Source organism: Oncorhynchus gorbuscha, linkage group LG14, assembly GCF_021184085.1.
Source record: "Oncorhynchus gorbuscha isolate QuinsamMale2020 ecotype Even-year linkage group LG14, OgorEven_v1.0, whole genome shotgun sequence".
Classification (NCBI taxonomy): domain Eukaryota; kingdom Metazoa; phylum Chordata; class Actinopteri; order Salmoniformes; family Salmonidae; genus Oncorhynchus; species Oncorhynchus gorbuscha.
Window position 1 is genome coordinate 20,689,792 of NC_060186.1, and position 22,142 is coordinate 20,711,933.

Consider the following 22,142-nt stretch of genomic DNA (forward strand, 5'->3'; position numbering starts at 1 on the left):
GATTACCGCTCCATGGCACTCACTTTGGTAGCCATGAGTGCTTTAAAAGGCTGGTCATGGCTCACAGCAACAGCAGCCTCCAGGACACCCTAGTCCCACTCCAACTCGCATACCGCCCCAACAGATCCACAGATGATGCAATCTCAATCACACCCAACACTGCCCTTTCTCACCTGGACAAAAGGAACACCTATGTGAGAATGTTATACATTGACTACAGATCAGCGTTCAACACCATAGTGCCCACGAAGCTCATCACTAAGCTAAGGACTCTGGAACTGAACACCTCCCTCTGCAACTGGATCCTGGATTTTCTGACGGGCCGGGTACACCCGCCTACTGACTCGGTACCAGTGCCCTCTGTATATAGCCTCGTTATTGTTATTATTATTGTGTTACTTATTGTGTTATATTTTCTTAACTCTTCTTGAACTGCATTATTGGTTAAGGGCTTGTAAGTAAGCATTTCACAGTAAAGTCTACACCTGTTGTATTCGGCGCATGTGACAAAAGGTTTGATTTGTTTTGATTTTGCCTGTGAGTTTCTAGCCACTGTAGGGTTCAAACTAAGTCCTCAAAATAAGGACTCGTGAGTTGTGTTGTACTGTCTTATATAATTTTATTTTAATGATAACATATTCACTTAAGTTCTCACTTGGTGAAGGCCAAAGGACCAACGTTGGATGAATGCAACAACCATATCTTTGTCACTAACAAATACAATCATGGGTGGTAACTCCACAATTCACTCGAAAGACAAGGCACTCTGGGAAATATTCAAATAAGTCTTTACACTAAGCAGTGTGTTAATTTAACACTGAAAAGTATAGACCAGTATAGACAAGGACCAGTGTTAAATGTAACACTCAGTATTGATTTAACACTGGAGAATTTGTTGTGTAAGATCTGATCACGATCACATCACAATGCACCTGTCTAAAAATGTGGGCACAATCAGAATGAGGACAACGGACACATGTTAGCACCAGGTATAAACAGGGCTACTGTTCATCATGTCTGTGTGACTGTGTTGTGCCACAGGATGCCACTGTGCCAGCTTACCATAGCTGTTCTCTGCCTTTGTTGTGCAGCAGGAGCTTTTTTTATTTAAATTCTGATCAAATCCACTAGGTGGAAGTATTGTATACTGGTAGTAAATGAATCTCTGTCTCGAAAGTTACAGTAAAATCACAATAAATTGTGATACATACAATTAACAACGCAAAGATCATTATAGATATCAAATGCACATCCACTGAACCATTACACTGTTTTATAGTTCTACCATCAGTGACTATCCACTGTAGGTGCCATTCATTATGAGAAGTTAAGAAAATTCACAATTTATTGGTCAATCAGTTTGCGTGTCAATGTGTATAGGTTGTGTATGTACGTTTGAACGTTTTAGGGCTCTATTCAATCCTTATCGCTGAAGCGCTACGATTGCGGGATAGAAATGTAAAGGCAATTTCCAATTGAGCCCAAATACAGTGCCTTCGGGAAAGTGTTCAGACCCCTTGACTTTTTCCACATTTAGTTACGTTACAGACCCTTTACTCAGTACTTTCTTGAAGCACTTTTGGCAGCGATTATATCCTAAAGACTTCTTGGGTATGACGCTACAGGCTTGGAATACCTGTATTTGGGAAGTTTCTCCCATTCCTTTCTGAAGATCCTCTCAAGCTCTGTCAGGTTGAATGGGAAGCGTAGCTGCACAGCTATTTTCAGGTCTCTCTGGAGATGTTCGATCAGGTTCAAATCCGGGCTCTGGCTGGGCCACTCTAGGACATTCAGAGTCTTGTCCCGAAGCCACTCCTGCGTTGTTTTGGCTGTGTGCTTAGGGTCGTTGTCCTGTTGGCAGGTGAACCTTCACACCAGTCTGAGGTCCTGAGCGCTCTGGAACAGGTTTTCATCAAGGATCTCTCTGTACTTTGCTCTGTTCATCCTCCCCGCGATCCTGACTAGTCTCCCAATCTAGCCACTGAAAAACATCCCCACAGCATGATGCTGCCACCACCATGCTTCACAGTAGGTGGTAGGTTTCTTCCAGATGTGACGCTTGGCATTCAGGCCAAAGAGTTCAATCTTGTTTCTCATGGTCTGAGAGTCCAAGTGGGCTGTCATGTCCCTTTTACTGAGGAATGGCTTCCGTCTGGCCAATCTACCATAAAGGGCTGATTGGTGGAGTGCTGCAGCGATGGTTGTCCTTCTGGAAGGTCACCTCCCTGACCAAGGCCCTTCTCCCCCGATTGCTCAGTTTGGCCAGGCAGCCAGCTCTAGGAAGAATCTTAGTGGTTCCAAACTTCTTCCATTTAAAAATGATGGAGGATAATGTGTTCTTGGGGTTCTTCAAAGCTGCAGACATTTTTTGGTATCCTACACCAGATCTGGGCCTCGGCACAATCCTGTCTCGGTGCTCTACGGATAACTCCTTCCACCTCACGGCTTGGTTTTTGCTCTGACAACATGGGACCTTATATAGACAGGTGTGTGTTTTTCCAAATCATGTCCAATCAATCGAATTTACCACAGGTGGACACCAATCAAGTTGTTGAAACATCTCAAGGATGATCAATGGAAACAGGATGGACCTGAGCTCAATTTCGAGTCTCATAGCAAAAGGTCTTAATACTTGTGTAAATAAGGTATTTCTGTTTTCGCTTTGCCATGCAGTATTGTGTGTCGTTTGCTGAGAAATTGTATGTATTTAATACATTTTAGAATAAGGATGTAACATAACGTGGAAAGTGTCAAGGGATCTGACTACTTTCCGAATGCACTGTATGCCGCGTTTACCGTGAATGCAGTCTCCGCTGACGTTGGAATCTGCCTTTATATTTTAATCACACGCGTGCTGAATTTCCACGATACGAATTGAATAGAGTTCGTAATGTGCCAAAATCTCAGAACAAAAACATCATAGCCAATTCTCAGGTTGAATGAAGTTTGGACCTACATTTAGTGAATAAACACTGAATATTATACAGGTGATTATTTCAATCACTGGGGTTCGTGGGCCAAATATATGTTGATTTGGCAAGTGATACCGAGGAACATTTTTAATTGAATCCCTTCTGTTTGTTTTTTTAAACAAATGAAATGGATGGCATTTCTCACACCCTTAAAACATCTGAATGTATATAGTTGTATTTCTTCGATTAAACAAAGAGAATATCTACAAAAATAAAACATTTTTAATATGGGATAACATGTTGGTATGTGGAGACAATTTTTCCAAAGTAAAAAATAACAGATTTAGCCGCAAAAAAAACTTTAATAATGAGCCATACTGAAATATTGAAAACAACTTTCTTACTCCAACCAGATTTTTGTACTTGAAAATATATCTACAATCATCTGAAAGGCACTTATTCTGTCAGCGATGCTACTGTTCGCTAGTTTTGGAATGTAATGTACAGTACTGGGGGATGTGCAGTACAGTACTGGGGGATGTACAGTACAGTACTGGGGCCCTATAAGAGATAGGGGATGGAGGCTAGAGGAAGATTTGTTGGTCGCTTATCAATCCCACTCCAAGTGCTGACCCAGTCTACCCAACCCAAACCCTGGGCTACGACAGTCAATACAGGGAGTCAGGGTGAGAAGAGGAAAGATGAATTTCCCCAGACTTTTCCATTTCACTATCCTTATTACAAAGCAGAAAATCATGACCGTGACCCTGTGTAATATTCACAAACCCTCCACATCTAAGAGGAATGAAGAACATTGATATCAAATATTCAACAACAAAAATGACTCAATATAGCTTCTCTACCCCTATGAACTCAATGCTAATTTTGCTTTACAAAACACATACAACTCAATCTGTAATATGCATTGCTGCTAAGGCTAAAAAAAATAAAAGAAGGATGAATGCAATGGTGGTGCTCTTGCGATATACAGGGGACAAAAACTACATAGCAAGCCCATTACATCAAAAATATATTCACAGTAGACGACCACTGTAATCTGAAGCTTGAACTGCTATCCGTTCTCCAAAAGTCAGCGAATTATAGAAACACTATTTCTAGGCTGGTCTAGTAGCTATTCTATTACAAACGTGCTCAGGTGCTTTTTATCTGAGGTTTGGCGGCTCAGTGAGGCCTTGGAGGAGTATTTTGGTGACATCATGCACAGTGCTTCAGTATGTCAAAGGAAAGTGACAGCGTGCCTGACAGTATTTCTGGTTTCTTGGTTCGATCTGTAAACATTCTGACCGTTGTAGTCATAAGCCCAATCAATCATCCTTTTTATCTCCACTCTCTTGAAGATCCTGGAAAAATAAAGAATATACAGTATATCTGACATGGCACAAGTAAATGTACAATAGTAGTACTAAAGTCAGAGCTGTAGTTCTGTCTACATTTGAGCAGGGTAATAATATACAGCTTTGAACAAGGCAGGGTGAGCAGTAATATCAAATATATACAGTGCCTTCAGAAACTATTCATCCCTCTTGATTAATTTTACATTGTTGTGTTACAGCCTGAATTCAAAATGGATTAAATAAAAAAAATATTCTCTCCCATCTATACACAATACCCCATAAAGCCTTTTTGGCACTATTTGTTGAAAATGAAATACAGAAATATCTCATTTACATGAGTATTCACACCCCTGAGTGAATACTTTGTAGAAGCACATTTGGTAGTGATTACAGCTGAGTGTCTTTATGGGGTAAATCTAAGAGTTGTCCACACCTGGATTGAGAAGTATTTTCCCCATTATGCTTTTTGAAACTCTTAAAGCTCTGTCAAATTGGTTGTTGATCATTTTCAGGTCTTGCCATAGATAGATTTTCAAGTAGATTTAAGTCAAAACTAACTTGGCCGCTCAGGAACATTCACTATCGCTACCGCTGAACTCATTTAGGCTTGCCATAAGAAAGGGGTTGAATACGTCGACTCAAGACATTTCAGCAATTTTCAAAATGTAACAACATTTGGATGAAGTCAAGGGTGTGTGTGAATACTTTTGTAGGCTAAGTGTAGATACTGTATGTACGAGCAAGTCTGGGGTTACCTGGTGTTCTTTCAGCAGTCGGTCGTATTCTTTGGTCAGTCCAACGGATTGTTTCTTCATAGCTTCCATCTCGGATTGGGACTTTTCCAAGGCTAGGGAAAACATTAACCACAAAGCATTCCCACTATCATCCAATTCCCATGCATATCCTCCAATCTATCTACAAGGTGACATGCTATGGGTCAGAGTGCACATTCTCGAACAGAAATTGAAGCCCATGTTTGTTTTTTTGTCATTATAGTCCGATTTCATTTGGTTGGTTATTGTAGTTGTACATTTTCACTTTATTGAAATATTATTGGATTTGTGGTTCTATTATTCAGTCTGTCACAAAATGATTGTGTGTTTCTTCCTTACCTTCCTCTGAGCCTTTCAGTTCTCCTCTCAGTTTCTCCACCTCTGACCTCAGCAGCTCGTTTCCCTCCGCTGTGGCCTTGTCCCCCTTCCCATACATCAGAGTCTGAAACAAACACAGGTCATGGCGAGGAAGAATGACAAACATGAACCACTTACCACACTTCTCAACCATATGCAGTACCAAAATAACGTTAGTTTCTTTTAGTGTGGATGAAGGCCCACATCTCAGAGTAGGAATTCTGATATAGCATGAGTTACGCCTTTTAGATCAAAATGAATACGCTTTCATGGACAAGGGGGGCATTATCCAAGATCAGCGCTCCTCTTCTTTTTGAGACCCTTTCAAATACGGGCTCAGGTGCAGAAAGGGCAGTGATACTGGGTATGATCTTACCTGCTTCAATAGCTCATTGTCCTCCATGTATTTCTTGGCAGTTTGGTTGGCACACTCTGCCTTGATCTGCAGAGAGGCCGTGGTGCCAGACTCCGTCGCCAGCTGGTTGATCAGAGTGATCACCCGCCTCAGAACTCTGTAGGGAAACAACACACATAGATTGTGTTCAATACTTCAGCTGCCACCTGAACTTATCCTTCCGAACACATTTTTTGTTTTCCGTTGATAAACATTTTGCAACGGTGTGCCCTACTGAAAACGACCAGAGTGTTATGGTCATTGTAATGAATTAAGACATCTCTATGACTACGACGATCCATGCACTGGCTATCTTTTCACCCGTATCCATCCCAATGTGATGACGACACAGCGAGGACTCAGTATGTCGATGGGTGAGTGATGGACAGACCGATCCAGGACTTACAGCCAGAGGAAGAGGGTAAAGCCAGAGATGTAGAGGTTCCTCTGGGCTCTGAACAGCTTCATGTGGAGGTGGTCAAACATGTTGGGATGCAGATTAGCTTCCTTGCCGTTTCCCACGCCCGAATACTTCCTCACCTCACGCAAAGCATCTACAGGAGGGCGTGCAGGTGTGGTACGACATCGTTAAACATGGTAAAACATTGAGATTGCAAAAGTATTACATGAAATTGTAAGAACTCTGGTGAGAGATTGTCATTATGATCTGTGAGTAAATTAAAACATGACACTTTTTGACATCAGCTTACCAAGGAAGAGGACTATAAGGATTATGATCATGGCGAGGAAGAATTTATTCCAAAACCTGGCCATTTTGTTCCATATTCTCAGCTGGAAGATACACTGCCATCTGCAAAACAGCACAAAAACATAATGTTGAGACTCAGAACACTGCAACAGCAAGTCAATGTCTAATAAAATAGCACTGGATGCAGCTTAGGACTGTCCCCGACTAAAACAAATCCTAGTAGACAGAAAGTCGTCTGTTCTTTCGAACTATTAGATTTGTCTACATTGTCATACATGTATTTTTTCATATATAGTCACGTGTTTTAATAAAATAATCTAAGATGCTTGTCTGACGATTTAAGTGAACTGTTTGATTAAATGAGACACAAATGACTCAAGAGGGAGCAAGAGATCAAGATAACCAGAAGAAAAATAAAACATATTAACCTGACCATCCCCCTCCCGCTGGCTTTCTACTCTCCTGAAGTTGCCGTAGGCTGAACCAATTATAGGATACAGACCTAGAAAGCCTGAGCATATTCAGTAGTCCCATTGTATTACGACCGGTCATAGCTTTAGGCTAAGTTCCGGAAGGTAAGCCAGGCTGGTACCTGCAGGCTGGTACCAGCAGAGGGTAAGTCCTAGGGGGTAAATCCCGAGTGGGGTTGGTTCCCTACTAGACCCGTAAAGGGGGAATGAAAGTCCCAGCCGTGGTGATCGTAAGGCCGCAGAGAGTGTGTATGGACAAATTGTTATGCTTGTGTACTAGTACGGTCGGTTCCTTTAAGGGTAGGTCCCAAGATCCATGAATGCCATTATGGTGTAGGGTAGGTTCCATAAGGATAGGTCCCGAGATCCATGAATGACATTATGGTGTAGGGTAGGTTCCATAAGGATAGGTCCCGAGATCCATGAATGACATTATGGTGTAGGGTAGGTTCCATAAGGATAGGTCCAGATCCATGAATGACATTATGGTGTAGGGTAGGTTCCATAAGGATAGGTCCCGAGATCCATGAATGACATTATGGTGTAGGGTAGGTTCCATAAGGATAGGTCCGAGATCCATGAATGACATTATGGTGTAGGGTAGGTTCCATAAGGATAGGTCCCGAGATCCATGAATGACATTATGGTGTAGGGTAGGTTCCATAAGGATAGGTCCCGAGATCCATGAATGACATTATGGTGTAGGGTAGGTTCCATAAGGATAGGTCCCGAGATCCATGAATGACATTATGGTGTAGGGTAGGTTCCATAAGGATAGGTCCCGAGATCCATGAATGACATTATGGTGTAGGGTAGGTTCCATAAGGATAGGTCCCGAGATCCATGAATGACATTATGGTGTAGGGTAGGTTCCATAAGGATAGGTCCCGAATGACATTATGGTGTAGGGTAGGTTCCATAAGGATAGGTCCCGAGATCCATGAATGACATTATGGTGTAGGGTAGGTTCCATAAGGATAGGTCCCGAGATCCATGAATGACATTATGGTGTAGGGTAGGTTCCATAAGGATAGGTCCCGAGATCCATGAGTGACATTACAGTGTAGGGTAGGTTCCATAAAGTTAGGTCCCGAAATCCATGAGTGACATTACAGTGTAGGGTAGGTTCCGTATAGGATAGGTCCCTAGTGGGGGTATTCCTCTGTGAGATCTGGAAGGGGGATGAAAGTGCCAGCCACAGTGGCAGTGAGGCAGTAGAGTGTATTTTATGTATTTATTTTATTTCACCTTTATTTAACCAGGTAGGCAAGTTGAGAACATGTTCTCATTTACAATTGCGACCTGGCCAAGATAAAGCAAAGCAGTTCGACAGATACAACGACACAGAGTTACACATGGAGTAAAACAAACATACAGTCAATAATACAGTATAAACATGTGGATAGTGATAAAAGGTTGCCCGTAAGTTCTGGAGGAGAGCGTCATCCATGGTTAGAAAATAAATAAATATATTAAAATGATGTTTGAACATGATTTGAGTGTATTAGCAGTAGCAATAAGGAGAGGTTGGTTAATGCCCTATTGGGGCAGGGAACCGTGACAGATTATGTGGAAATAGGAAGACAAGTGGGAATAATGTTGGTAATGTGTGTTATCAACAACAGTGATATGAGGCATACCACTGGAATAAGACAGGTCACCAGTATTCTCCAGTAATAAATTTGCAGACGCTATAGCATTGGTTCTTATACAAGGTATTAGGTGACGTGACCAATTAATAGGCACAAATACCATAACTGCTCTCCGAGGAAGTGGGTATCGCTACCATGGGAAATAGTTAATTTAAAAAAGGCGTGTATTAGAGCCAGGAGTGAAGAAATCGATACACTCTGGACACCATCGGGAGATGCTTCAGAATAATAAATATTGTATTTGCGACCAGCGGTCCCGATTCTCCCTGTAAAGCGGGGCTAGAGGAAGAGCAGTTTTAAAAAGCCATAGAGGCGCACAAGCATTCTACCAAATCAGCTCGAATATGGATGAAATAGATTCCACTCTCAAAGCATCATGCTCCAACTCCGCTCATTTCGCAGTTGTGCAAGGGGTTAGTTAATACAGGCAGTCACAATGAAAGTCAATAAGTGGTTTCAATGGCCAAGGTAAGACAACAAAAAAACGGAGGGAAACGTAGCGAAAAAACATCAAAGTGTAGGGCGATAAGATTCCTATTTTATATGTGGGGCCGTTGGTTATTGGAAGAATACGTGTAGTGTGGTAATGGAGCATACTGCAACGGATGCATTCAGAGGGAATGCTGCGATGCGAGCGTTTGAATTTTATTTATTTATTACAAAATAACAAGCAGCGAACATTCTTGAAGAGAGCAGGGCAGGAAACTCTCACAAAACGGTGTACGGTCTTGGTTCGATCGATAGTGGTTCATAGATATGGCAGTTTCTATGTGAAGGGAGACGTTGGAGGCCACGTCTCACACAACTTTCTAATAGATGCCTGGGATCAAGTATCGCTGATTCCTTACAATAAGAAATATGCTACATTTACGACAGGGAAAAGCGTTACATTGAGCAAAGTAACAGGGGCAGCATCGAAAGCGATACGATTACTATCTGTCTTTAAACACAGGACCAGTAACGAAGAACCGGATAATTTTACATAGGAGGAAGTGGAGACGATTTTGGGGTCGGATAATCCTTGCGAGAATTAAAGACAATGTCTAAAAAAAAGAATGATGAAATAGATTTATAGAATGGACGAAAGGGAGGAGGGGTCACGAGAAATTAGAGTTGGGGTTACCAAACCTAAAATGAACTTTTAAAATGTTTGTTCGGGTGGTGCGGTGGTTATGGAAACTCATGGGGAAAAGAGACCAGTCATATACGGAAGTAAATTATTAGACTCAGTGGCCAGATAAAAGTCACCGTGTCTATGGGTAGTATATGCTAAATAAAGGGTACATAAACGTTGGGGTGGATTAAAACAAACGCTTAATGATTGGAGGGAGGACAGTGGACTTTGTAATTGAAACTTTTTTCTTTAGCGTTCCCTATGCTACATCTTAATCAGCAACCTTGCTGATTAAGATGTAGCATAGGGAACGCTAAAGAAATGTACACTCTCTCCTCCAGGAGAGGATGGGGTGTCATTATCTCGCTCTTTGCAATGTTCCCAAAACTGTGGTCTTGGGAGAGCAGTTAGTGAAATTCTGCAGTTTTATAAGTATAAAGACATCTGGATTAGGCCGTAAATGGAGATTCCAGATAAGGAATGCCTGAACATTTGTGTGTTTTTGTCCTATGGACGCACACCAGTTATGAATAATTGTTATTGGTGTTAATTCCATGTTTGATTTATTGTGTGGGGTCTTTTTAATTTGGTTTTAAACTGGGCACGCAGAATTATGGACATGTTTGAGATGTTTTAAATTGATGGTGATACAGTGTTTTAAATGGATGGTCACTACCATAAAGGCCTGATTGGTGGAGTGCTGCAGAGATGGTTGTCCTTCTGGAAGTTTCTCCCTTCTCCACAAAGAAACTCTAGAGCTCTGTCAGAGTGATCATTGGGTTCTTGGTCACCTTCCTGACCACGGCCCCCCTCCCCCAATTGCTCAGTTTGGGGGGGGGGGGGGTCACCTCTAGGAAGAGTATAGGTGGTTCCAAACTTATTCCATTTAAGAATGATGGAGGCCACTGTGTTCTTGGAACCTTCAATACTGCTGAATTCTTTTGGTACCCTTCCCCAGAACTGTGCCTCAACACAATCTGGTCTCGGAGCTCTACGGACAATTCCTTCGACTTCATGGCTTGGTTTTTGCTCTGACATGTACTGTCAAGGGTGGGACCTTATATAGACTGGTGTGTGAATTTACCACAGGTAGACACCAATCAAGTTGTAGAAACATCTCAAGGATGATCATTGGAAACAGAATGCAGCTGCAGCTCAATTCAAGTCCCATAGCAAAGGGTCTGAATACATATGTAAATAAGGTATGTTTTTTTCATTTTAAATTCATTTTCAAAAATGTCTAAACTTGTTTTCGCGTTGTCATTATGGGGTATTGGGTGTAGATTTATTTAATACATTTTAGAATAAGGCTGTAACGTATCAAAATGTGGAAAACGTCAAGGAATCAGAATGCACGCACGCACACACATATATAAACTCGGCAAAAAAACAAACGTCCCCTTTTCAGGACCCTGTCTTTCAAAGATAACTTGTAAAAACCCAAATAACTTCACAGATCCTCATTGTAAAGGGTTTAAACACTGTTTCCCATGCTTGTTCAATGAGCCATAAACAATTAATGAACATTAGGTCACTAAAGAGGCCTTTCTACTGAAAAACACCAAAAGAAAGATGCCCAGGGTCCCTGCTCAATTGCTTGAACATGCCTTAGTCATGCTGCAAGGAGGCATGATGAGGACTGCATATGTGGCCAGGGCAATAAATTGCAATGTCTGTACTGTGAGACGCCTAAGACAGCGCTTTGATTTGATTTACAGGAAGACAGGACGGACAGCTGATCGTCCTCGCAGTGGCAGACCATGTGTAACGACACCTGCACAGGCTCGGTACATCTGAACATCACACCTGCGGGACAAGTACAGGATGGCAACAACAACTGCCCGAGTTACACCAGGAACACACAATCCCTCCATCAGTGCTCCGACTGTCCACAATAGGCTGAGAGAGGCTGCACCGAGGCCTTGTAGGCCTGTTGTAAGGCAGGTCCTCGCCAGACATCCCCGGAAACAACGTCGCCTATGGGCACAAACCCACCGTCAATGGACCAGGCAGGACTGGCAAAAAGTTATGTTCACATCTTCACACGAGTCGCGGTTTTGTCTCATCAGGGGTGATGGTCGGATTCGTGTTTATCGTCGAAAGAATGAGCGTTACACCGAGGCCTGTACTCTGGAGCAGGATCAATTTGAAGGTGGAGGGTCCGTCATGGTTTAGGGCAGTGTGTCACAGCATCATCGGACTGAGCTTGTTGTCATTGCAGGCAATCTCAACGCTGTGCGTTACAGGGAAGACATCCTCCTCTCTCATGTGGTACCCTTCCTGCAGGCTCATCCTGACACAACCCTCCAGCATGACAATACCACCAGCCATATTGCTCGTTCTGTGCGTTATTTCCTGCAACACAGGAATGTCAGTGTTCTGCCATGTCCAGCGAAGAGCCCAAATCTCAATCCCATTGAGCAGGTCTGGGACCTGTTGGATCGGAGGGTGAGGGCTAAGGCCACCACCCCCCTTCCCTTTTCACACATCACAGTGTCATGACTCCTGTGAGGATCCGAAGGATCAGGTTACAGTGGTTCCGCTCTACAGAGGGGGAGAGGGGTGAATTTGGCCGTTTTATGATGGTCGTAAATACCTTACAGAAACTCGCTCTTCCTTGTCATGCAATATTGAGGGAAAGAAACCTCTGTGGAACAAAGGGAGTCCTCCCGCCAAAAACTACAACATCAACAGTTTGGACAAAGATAAATATTGTTCAATTCCCCAAACGGTTGGAATGATCCGTGGGCACTTAAATAGCAATTATGTTAGATCAGTTGTGTTTTGGGATCCCATGAAGGACAGTATAACTGTGTCTCTGAATGTGTATATTTCCCACTGACCAGGGTCACACACAAATGTTGGGAAACTGATATGAATAAATATGAAACTATTTGTGAGAAGATGTAAATAGCACTCGTGACAAAATTTACATTTAGTCAAGAAAACGCAGTGACCCATGTTGAAATGGCTTCTACTCTAAAGACCAGAGAGCTGGTTAAGAAAACTACAAGAGTACACATTCACAGTCTGCAGCTGTATATGTAAAATAGTCTAGTAAACTCGACCGAAGACAAGAGAACACTTCCATACCGAACTACCGATTGGTCCTCTGAAAGATCCATTCTGGAGAACATTTCCCTATCAACAACCATTGGTACATCTGACATACCCATTATAACAGAGCTACAACTACAAAAGACTGATCTCTGGTGGACAAACCAGAGACTTTCTGTCCCCGACTCTCCAGCATATGGACCAGCGATTTCAACAGAGAAATAACATGACATACAGTCGTAAATATATAAATTAGCATTTCAATGAGCCTAGTTATCAGCTTTGTGTACGATAGTGAAGTCTTATGTCTTTTGTCCTGCTCTTTCTTACATGCCCTCCCCTTTAATTTTGTGTAACAAGCCATCATATCGGTTTAGTCCACTAAGGACTTCTCATTGCAAGAGTTTGCAACATTCAGAATATGACTGAGGTAATAATAGATTAATAAGTGACTGTAATCGATAAGAAAATATCTGAAGAGAGTTACATTCGGGAAATAGTAGCTCTTCAACCACATTTTCCGTGGTGCCCCGACTTCCTAGTTAATTCATCTTTACATGATTGGTTTAATCACGTAATAATTACACTGAGAATTGATTTGAAAATATAACAGTCTAATGATAGCCCAAAGACACTACCTTATTCTAAAATGGATTAAAATTGATTAAATACTCCACCCCTAATCAATCTACACACAATACCCTAAAAACCTAAGCCAAAATAAGTTTAGGTATTTGTTTTATAAATAAAACAGAAAGTATTTAGACCTTTTGCTATGAGAGATGAGATGTTTCTACAACTTGGAGTCCACCTGTAGTAAATTCAATTGATTGGACGGGATTTGGAAAGACAAACACCGGTCTATATAAAGTCCCACAGTTGACAGTACATGTCAGAGTAAAAACCAAGCCATGAGGTCAAAGAAATTGTCCGTAGAGCTCCAAGAGTGTCAAGGAACAGATCTGGGGAAGGGTACCACAAAATTTCAGCAGCATTGAAGGTCCCCAAGAACACCGTGGCCTCAATCATTCTTAAATGGAAGCAGTTTGGAACCACCAAGACTTTCCTAGAGCTGGCCGTCTGGCAAAACTGAGCCATCGGGGGAGAAGGGCCTTGGTCAGCGAGCTGACCAAGACCACGGTGATTACTCAGACAGAGCTCTAGAGTTCCTCTGTGGAGATGGGAGAACCTTCCAGAAGGACTACCATCTCTGCAGCATTCCACCAATCAGGCCTTTATGGTAGTGGCCAGACAGCCACTCCTCAGTAAAAAATGCACGACAGCCCACTTGGAGTTTTCCAAAAGGCACTTAAAGGACTCTCTGACCATGAGAAACAAGATCCTCTGGTCTGATGAAACCAAGATTGAACTCGAGCCTGAATGCCAAGCGTCACATCTGGAAGAAACCTGGCACCATCCCTACGGTGAATGTGGGGATGTTTTTCAGCGGCAGGGACTGGGAGACTAGTCAGGATCGAGGGAAAGGTGAACAGAGCAAAGTACAGAAAGATCCTTGATGAAAAACTGCTTCAGCGTGCTCAGAACCTCAGACTGGAGCAAAGGTTAATCTTCCAAAAGGACATCGACCCTAAACACACAGCCAAAACAACACCGGCTTGGCTTCGTTGACAAGTCTCCGAATGTCCTTGAGTTGCCCAGTCAGCCCCCGGACTTAGCTGTGCAGAGACGCTTCCATCCAACCTGACAGAGGTTGAGAGGATCTGCAGAAAAGAATGGGAGAAACGTTGTTTCTATGGAAGGTATAGCTAAGCCCAGAGGCATATATTAAGAAATAAATTACTCTGGCTAATCCTAATCAGACCTGTCTGTTTTGACAGATGAACTAAAATGATGCAAATTACTTCACTCGTGAAACGTGTCCCTCAAATGACATAACTGTAATAACAGTGTGAGTGCACTGGACAGAACCTTGTGCTATTTAATGCATGGAACTAGCACTCCCAAGTCAAAAAGTAATGTGCATTCCACAGGTTTATAAATGAGTCATCTAAAATAATAATCAAGATTATGAAAGGTTTTGCAGCACAGCTGAGAGTTCTTGAAGGCACACAAGTGTGCTGCGGCACTTTGGTTGGGAGCCACTGGCCTAGATGTCTATGACTCTTTCACATTTGGTCTGGTCCGGACTGACCAAATTTGAACTTGTTCAGGGTCATTAGAAAATTCCCCAGCATGCTATGCAAGTATTTGTTTTTACATTTTGGCCATTCAGCAGACGCTCCTATCCAGAGCAACTTATTTGCTGACCATACTGGATGCCTGAGCACGTTGATTTTGTTCACACACACCAGAAGATCAGTAAACACAGGTAGAAATATCAAAAACAAACTCTGAACCAATTATATTAATTTGGTGACAAGTCAAAAAGCATTAAACATTTATGGCAATTTTGTTAGCTAGCTTGCTGTTGCTAGCTAATTTGTCCTGGGATATAGACATTGGGTTGTTATTTTACATGAAATGCACAAGGACCACTTCTCCGACGATTAATCCACACATAAAACGGTAAACCAAATGAGTTTCTCGTCATCTCTCCTCCTTCCTTCAGGCTTCTTTTTCTTCTTTGGACTTTATATGGCGGTTGGCAACCAATTTTACGGAGCATTACTACAAACGACTGGAGTGAGGATTTGTGCTTGTTTAAATCTGTTAAATCTCTTGCTCACCTTGAGGGAGAGGTCGTTGTCCTGGCAGTCTCTGACCTCATCCCTATAGGCGGTCTCATTACTGTTGGTGATCAGGCTAACCCCGTCGTGTAGTCTGCAAACTTAATGATGGTGTCGAGTCATGCATTGCCACGCAGTTGTGGGTGAACAGGGAGTACTGGAGAGGACTAGCCACACACCCATGAGGGGCCCCCGTGTTGAGGGTCAGTGTGATATGTTGTTGCATATGTTGTTCAGAACTGAAAATTAACCTGACCTCAATGTCTGGAAAATACGTATTTTCAACATGATTTCAACTTAATTTTGCTTACTGGCTTGTTGCAGTATCAGGACTGCCTAGGGCTCATTCCTACCTGGTGGCTGAGATGAAGGGTAGACAGAGGATAAGGAGTACACCTATTTCCACATAGAGGAAGAGGGCAACTGCAGTCCATTGCAAAGTCATCTCTAAAAATACAGTCTGTAAAAGATTAAACATTTTAAGCAACAGAGGTCCTTTTCCCAGTCTGGCAGTAGGTTATTTTGCCAGAATGGAAACGGACTGGTTTAATAGTTGATGTCAACAACATAAACAATTAACTGGCTACGTAGCTAGCTAGTTTCCTATGGATATATTTCAGCTAACTGCGAAACCACCAATGCAAATGTATTGCGAACAGTGCTGTTCCTGTTTCAGTGATAAGCCCCTTATCCTAGCTAGATACGTAATGTTACAAAGTTCACATGCTTGGTAAATCACAGCCAGTAGTACTAAATGTATGCCGTTTCATTCAGTGTGTAACATACGTCCTTATATTATATAAATAGTAGCTGTGCCTCATAGAAATAGTAGGTTGGTATACATTGCCTCATGCAGTGACATCTGCCAGGTACTATAGCTGGCAATATTTTTCTAAGGCAGGATAGCTTTCGAGCTAACTGGTACTAGCTAACGTTAGCACTTTTGTGAAATACACAGTAACTACACATATGATCAAGTTCAACATAGTAATAATTATGCAAAGTATGTAACTTACTCTGCGGCACCCGAACAAAGAAACCGGAGGTTGAAAAGAGAAAAGCAAACTTTGGAGACAGTTGTTTCTCCTCCTCCCTTTTCGTCTCATTGGAATGACGTCATACATAACATTTTACAGTAGCTGTTCGTTTACGGTTTTATCCTCTACTGAGAACCAATAAGGTTCTGCCATATATTGTTAATAACATACTGTGCACATCATGGAAATGACAAATATGTTGAAATTCGGTGTAATGTGTTTGGTTTTGTTTGTACCTTTTGACCATTTCTGACTGGACATGTTGAAGTGAATCTGATTTTATTGCAGCCTCACACACTGCACTCTGATTTTTTTTTTACGTGCTCACACACTGCACTCCTATCAGAATGAGATTTTTTTTTTTTTAAGAAAAAAAGGTAATATAGTAAATAAAAGCTTTTATTCCATTGGAAATATGATTAATAACATACAATAAATTATACCCAGCCAGTGTTTATGATAGGCCTACTGTCTGTGTGTCTGGGGATCCATATGTGTTGTGGAGGTAGTCTATGACTGCGGCGGTGCTTTGCAGGGAGTTGAACACCTTCCTCTCGGGCTGGGAGCTGACCCTCTCCAGCATGTAAATGAGGTGCTGGTGGAAGCAGGTGAAGGGGGTCCCCTGGTTCGTGGCGAGGTCCACCCAGTCCCACACACACTCAAGAGGGGTCTCGTTGTAGCCAGCGAACATGGCCGGGTTGGACAACAGCCCCCGGGCTGCCATCACACCTACAGGACAGGGCACGTGGGGTGGGAAGTGTCCTGAGTGAGCCATTTAACAATAAAGATTCTGTATTGATATATTCCATCTTTCTCAAATTATTTCTGTGAATGGAACCTCTAGCTACCCATTTATGTACTTACAATGAATATATGTTAAGATGGCACAATAAACAGAAAATGATTTCCCTGGAGGGAATGAGAGTGGAGGGAATGAGAGGTTACAGAATAAATGCAGATGAAAAGCAGATAAAGTGTTTATGATAACGAGTAAACAGTGGGCTATGCAGTTCTTTGAAAATAAAGCATGATAGTGCCCCCCCCCAGAAACCCCCCATGTTGTGGTTTATTTTCATTGTGGATCACTTTGGCCTATATAAGGGGATTTAATATGAAGCTATATCAAGAGTGTCTTTCCCATGGAAATAACTACACATCTGTCTCATATGACACCCTATTCCCATAATGAGTGCACTATTTTTGACCAGAGTCCCGTGTGGTCACAAGTAGTGCACAATATTGGGAATAAAGAATCAATTGTGATTTGCACAAATAGAACTGACCATCAACTCCAGTGAGCTGGTGAGTGGTCTCCACATCTCGGAGGGTCTTTATGTCTCCGTTGGCGACGACAGGGACTGACAGGCTGTCCTTGATGGTCTTGATGGCGTCAAAGTGGACTGGCTGGTGGCGCTCCTCTGCGGTTCGACCATGGACCGTTATCCAGGACACCCCTGCCGCCTCTGCCTTCTGACACAGGTCCACCGTACGTCGCAGGTCCTTGTGAATTCTGAGAAAAGGGAGAGGAAACAACAACTACAAAAGGAACTTCATGACACTTAGGTTATTTGCTAAATAAAGCTTTAACAAGCACTTTTGTCATTGAAGTAAAAGTGAAACAATTATATTTGGTGATTTGATCACTCTTACCGTATTTTGATGGAGGCTGTGTAGTTAGGATTGTCCACTTGGTTCCTGACATGTCGAACCATGTCTTTGACCAGCTCAGGTTTGTTGATAAGGCATGCCCCGTAGCCATCTGACATGGCCCACCGCTGGGGACAGCCACAGTTGAGGTCCACTCCATCAGAGAAGGGTGCGACCACACAGGCTGCATCAGCCAGGGTCTGGGCATCACTAGCAGCAAACTGCACGATCAGAGGACGGTCAGCTGATGGGAGAGACAGAGAGCATTAAAGTTGGATTTGAATTGACACCAAATTGACAGTAGTTTCAGAGGCATCTAATATTTCCTTGAAGAAAAAAAGTGATCCCATATTACCTTCATTAGTTGTAAATTCACTGTCTCTGGCTTTGACAGAACGCATAAAGTCAGGAGCAACTATCATTGGAGTGAAGCAAATGTCACAGTCAAATTTCCTCACCAGTGACCTGAATGCCAACCTGGAAAAGTTGAAAAAAAAAACGACGAGTTATAGCTATTGCTCATTCTATTTCAGCTATCTGCACAAAACCGCTGAACAAGTCATTGAAAATGTACGAATATCAGATAATCTTACTTTGAATACCGGACCATAGGAGCACAGATTTTCAGAACTTTCCCTTCCTCAAACATGTCCATCATGTTGGTGGTCGTCATTTTCATAGACCGTACAGTACGTTTTAATCACTAAAGTGAGCTAGTCAGTTAGCTAGCTAGCTAGCTAGATTGGCATGGCAATGCTCTTCTTTATACAGTCGAAACTGTTTGTTGCATGCAGTTTATGACCTATTCTAACGTTGGTGTGACTAGATAACGTTCATATTTAATGTAATTAAGCTAGCTAGTTAGCTAAAGATGACAAACACCCGAATGCAAACAATAACACGCGGTATGTTAGTGGGCGTGTCCTCCGAACAACCTTTCATGTTTTACCTTTGAACCTAAAAAGTAAATATTTTTTATTTGGGGATTTATTTGATAAGTAACGTTATAACAATGCACGTTGATACAAATATAAATCATTTGATATTTTATTAAGAATAATAAAATGTTTGGTTTGGTTAATTTCATGTCCCTGTAATTCTACGTCATCGTGTGATGAAGTGGCGAACAAGGAGGAGAGAAGCATCAACGAATTCACTGCTAAATGATGGTAAAATGCTATATTTTAACATTTATTTTAAGTACTTTTCTGTCATTCAGCTTTACTTCACGTAGGTGTATGTTTTGTTTTATTTAACTAGGTGTATCAGCCACGTAGTCGTTTAGGAATGAGAGCTACCGAGTTGACTGTGCAGTCCACCATTGACAACTTACAGCAAGGCACCGTAATCGTTTCTGTTTGCAATACTTTTCTTTGCTTGTGATAAAATAAAAGTGTCTTTGGAAATACGTTTGGAGTGGTATGTATGTGGCCAAATTGTTGCTTTACCATGGGTAAGAAATAATCCAGGAAGTGATTTAGCAAGCTAATCTATTTTTCCTATTTATCAATCTCTTCTCTAGAATGCTATGCTGATTTTCTCACAGAGGACTTTGACGTGAAGACGTACACAGCCCAGGCCATCCACCATGCGGTTATCTTAGAACAGCTGACCAAGCTGGCTCAGGGTATCAGTCAGCTGGACAAGAAGCTCCACAGCCAGGTATACCTGTCACCTAAAACTGTATCTCATTCATGTGAGACCTTTAGCCCTGTATCTTTATCTATTAGTTTAACCAGACAGTCAGTTTGTTCTCTACTGATGGCTGGTATGTATACATTTTCTGTAGGAAAGACACTTTTCCTTCAGGTGTTGAATGACTTACTGACTGCTAAATATTTATCCTGTCAGGTGGTAGCCAGGCATGAGGAGCTACTTGCTCAAGCTACTGGGATTGAGTCTTTGGAAGGTAATACACCTTTAGCACATATTTGTTTTTGTCATCGTGGCACTTCGGACTTGCTGGAACAGGGGTTCTCAAAGTGGGGTCTGCGGACCCCATGGCCAAAAGCCACGGATCCCTGTGTAATACAATACAAGTACCGTGGATACAATGTAATATTATGCATCTAAAATGTTTCTTCTTAACCCTGAACAACATGGGCCTGGGAGGCTCACAGGGATATTGGTATCCACAGTACTCCACCAATTGATCACGCTCTCCACAGCCGATGTGAGTAAGGCCTTTAAACAGGTCAACATTCGCAAGGCTGCAGAGTCAGACGGATTACCAGGACGTGTACTACGAGCATGTGCTGACCAACTGGCAAGTGTCTTCACTGACATTTTCAACCTCTCCCTGTCTGAGTCTGTAATTCCAACATGTTTCAAGCAGACCACCATAGTCACTGAAAGATTATTGGAATCTGTGTGGGTAGCTGGACAGGTAGGATGACTGGCAATAGTGAAGGTGAACGGATGGTCAGATGACAGAGGAATGGATGAGGCAGGAATTCCTTTAACCACACAGCGGTATATGTACTGGTTAGTTTGTCTGTGCTGTATAACAAAATAAACAGAATAACATGTACCCAATAAAATTTCAAATCAGAAAGTCAAATGATAACTATCATTGTCATTATTAACAGAATAATTCAGCAATAAGGTTCCATAGGAATTCAATATGAAGCAGAATGGAGTCATTTATGATCATAACCATGTTAACCATCATGTTAATCCAGAGAAGGATTAATGCAAATAAATTGTTCATTTATACAATCTATAATCTCCATCAATTTGATATAAGAATTTATCAATTCAGCAAATCATTAAGTTTAATATTTCATCCTTCTAGGTTAGTCTTCATATGTACATGTAATTTCATTACATTTTAACCATATATCAATGTCTGTAGGGCTGTGATCATTGGCCATATACATAACACAACAGGTTTGAAGCGTGCGCTCCAAGCCTCGCTCCGCAGTAATAACTATAAACAATAAATATTATAACTGATGGCCCGCTCTCCCGATTGCAGCATAGTTCAGATGAAAGGTAACATATTCGGTGGAGTTACGTTGATTCATGGACGCACAGAATGTCTGGATTAGACGGAGTTGAGGAAAAGAAAGCAGTGAGGTTGGGCAGTGGCGATGTCCTCCTTTTACTGATTTGAGATCTGTCGGACATTTCCACCTGACCTAATTAAAGCGCCCCTGGCCCAGCTGAGCAAGTGGCCATGAATTAAAAGACAATTCCACCAACTCCATGGGCCTTTCTACAGTCCCTGTGCCCAAGAACACTAAGGTAACCTGCCTAAATGACTACTGACCCGTAGCACACATCTGTGGTCATGAAATGCTTTGAAAGGCTGGTCATGGCTCACATCAACACCATTAACCCAGAAACCCAAGACCCACTCTAATTTGCATAACGCCCAAACAGATCCACAGATGATGCAATCTATTGCACTCCACACTGCCCTTTTAAAACATTTATTTACATTTTTCACCTTTATTTAACTTGGTAAGCTAGTTGAGAACAAGTTCTCATTTATAACTGCGACCTGGCCAAGATAAAGCAAAGCAGTGAGACAGAAACAACAACACAGAGTTGCACATGGAATAAAAACACCTGGACAAAAGGAACACCTATGTGAGAATGCTATTCATTGACTACAGCTCAGCTTTCAACACCATAGTGGCCTCTAAGCTCATCACTAAGCTAAGGACCCAGGGACTAAACACCTCCCTCTGCAACTGAATCCTGGACTTGCTGACGGACTGCCCCCAGGTAGGCAACAACACATCCGCCACGCTGATCCTCAACACGGGGGCCCCTCAGGAATACGTGCTCAGGCCCTTCCTGTACTCCCTGTTCATTCATGACTCCAACACCGTCATTAAGTTTGCTGATGACACAAAGATGAGACAGCCTATAGGGAGGAGGTCAGAGACCTGACCGTGTGGTGCAAGGACAACAACCTCTCGCTCAACGTGATTTAAGACAAAGAAGATGTTCGTGGACTACAGGAAAAAT

The 22,142-nt window shown here is 42.2% G+C and overlaps 1 protein-coding gene and 1 pseudogene across 1 annotated transcript; one reads left to right on the forward strand and one right to left on the reverse strand.

Annotated features, from left to right (window-relative positions):
• Window positions 1-3,176: 3,176 nt before the first annotated feature.
• Window positions 3,177-19,090, reverse strand: dus4l (dihydrouridine synthase 4-like (S. cerevisiae)). The gene is made up of 13 exons (XM_046299153.1): window positions 18,758-19,090; window positions 18,520-18,641; window positions 18,168-18,408; window positions 17,801-18,027; window positions 16,978-17,246; window positions 16,497-16,610; window positions 15,834-15,940; window positions 6,502-6,602; window positions 6,198-6,345; window positions 5,774-5,909; window positions 5,380-5,482; window positions 5,023-5,114; window positions 3,177-4,273 (listed from the first exon to the last, which is right to left on the reverse strand). Exons 1-13 carry the CDS (start codon window positions 18,841-18,843, stop codon window positions 4,238-4,240), a joined length of 1,782 nt encoding a protein of 593 aa, XP_046155109.1. The 5' UTR covers window positions 18,844-19,090; the 3' UTR covers window positions 3,177-4,237.
• Window positions 19,091-19,278: 188 nt separating this feature from the next.
• LOC123995502 overlaps window positions 19,279-22,142 on the forward strand; it is a 119,890-nt pseudogene continuing 117,026 nt past the window's right edge.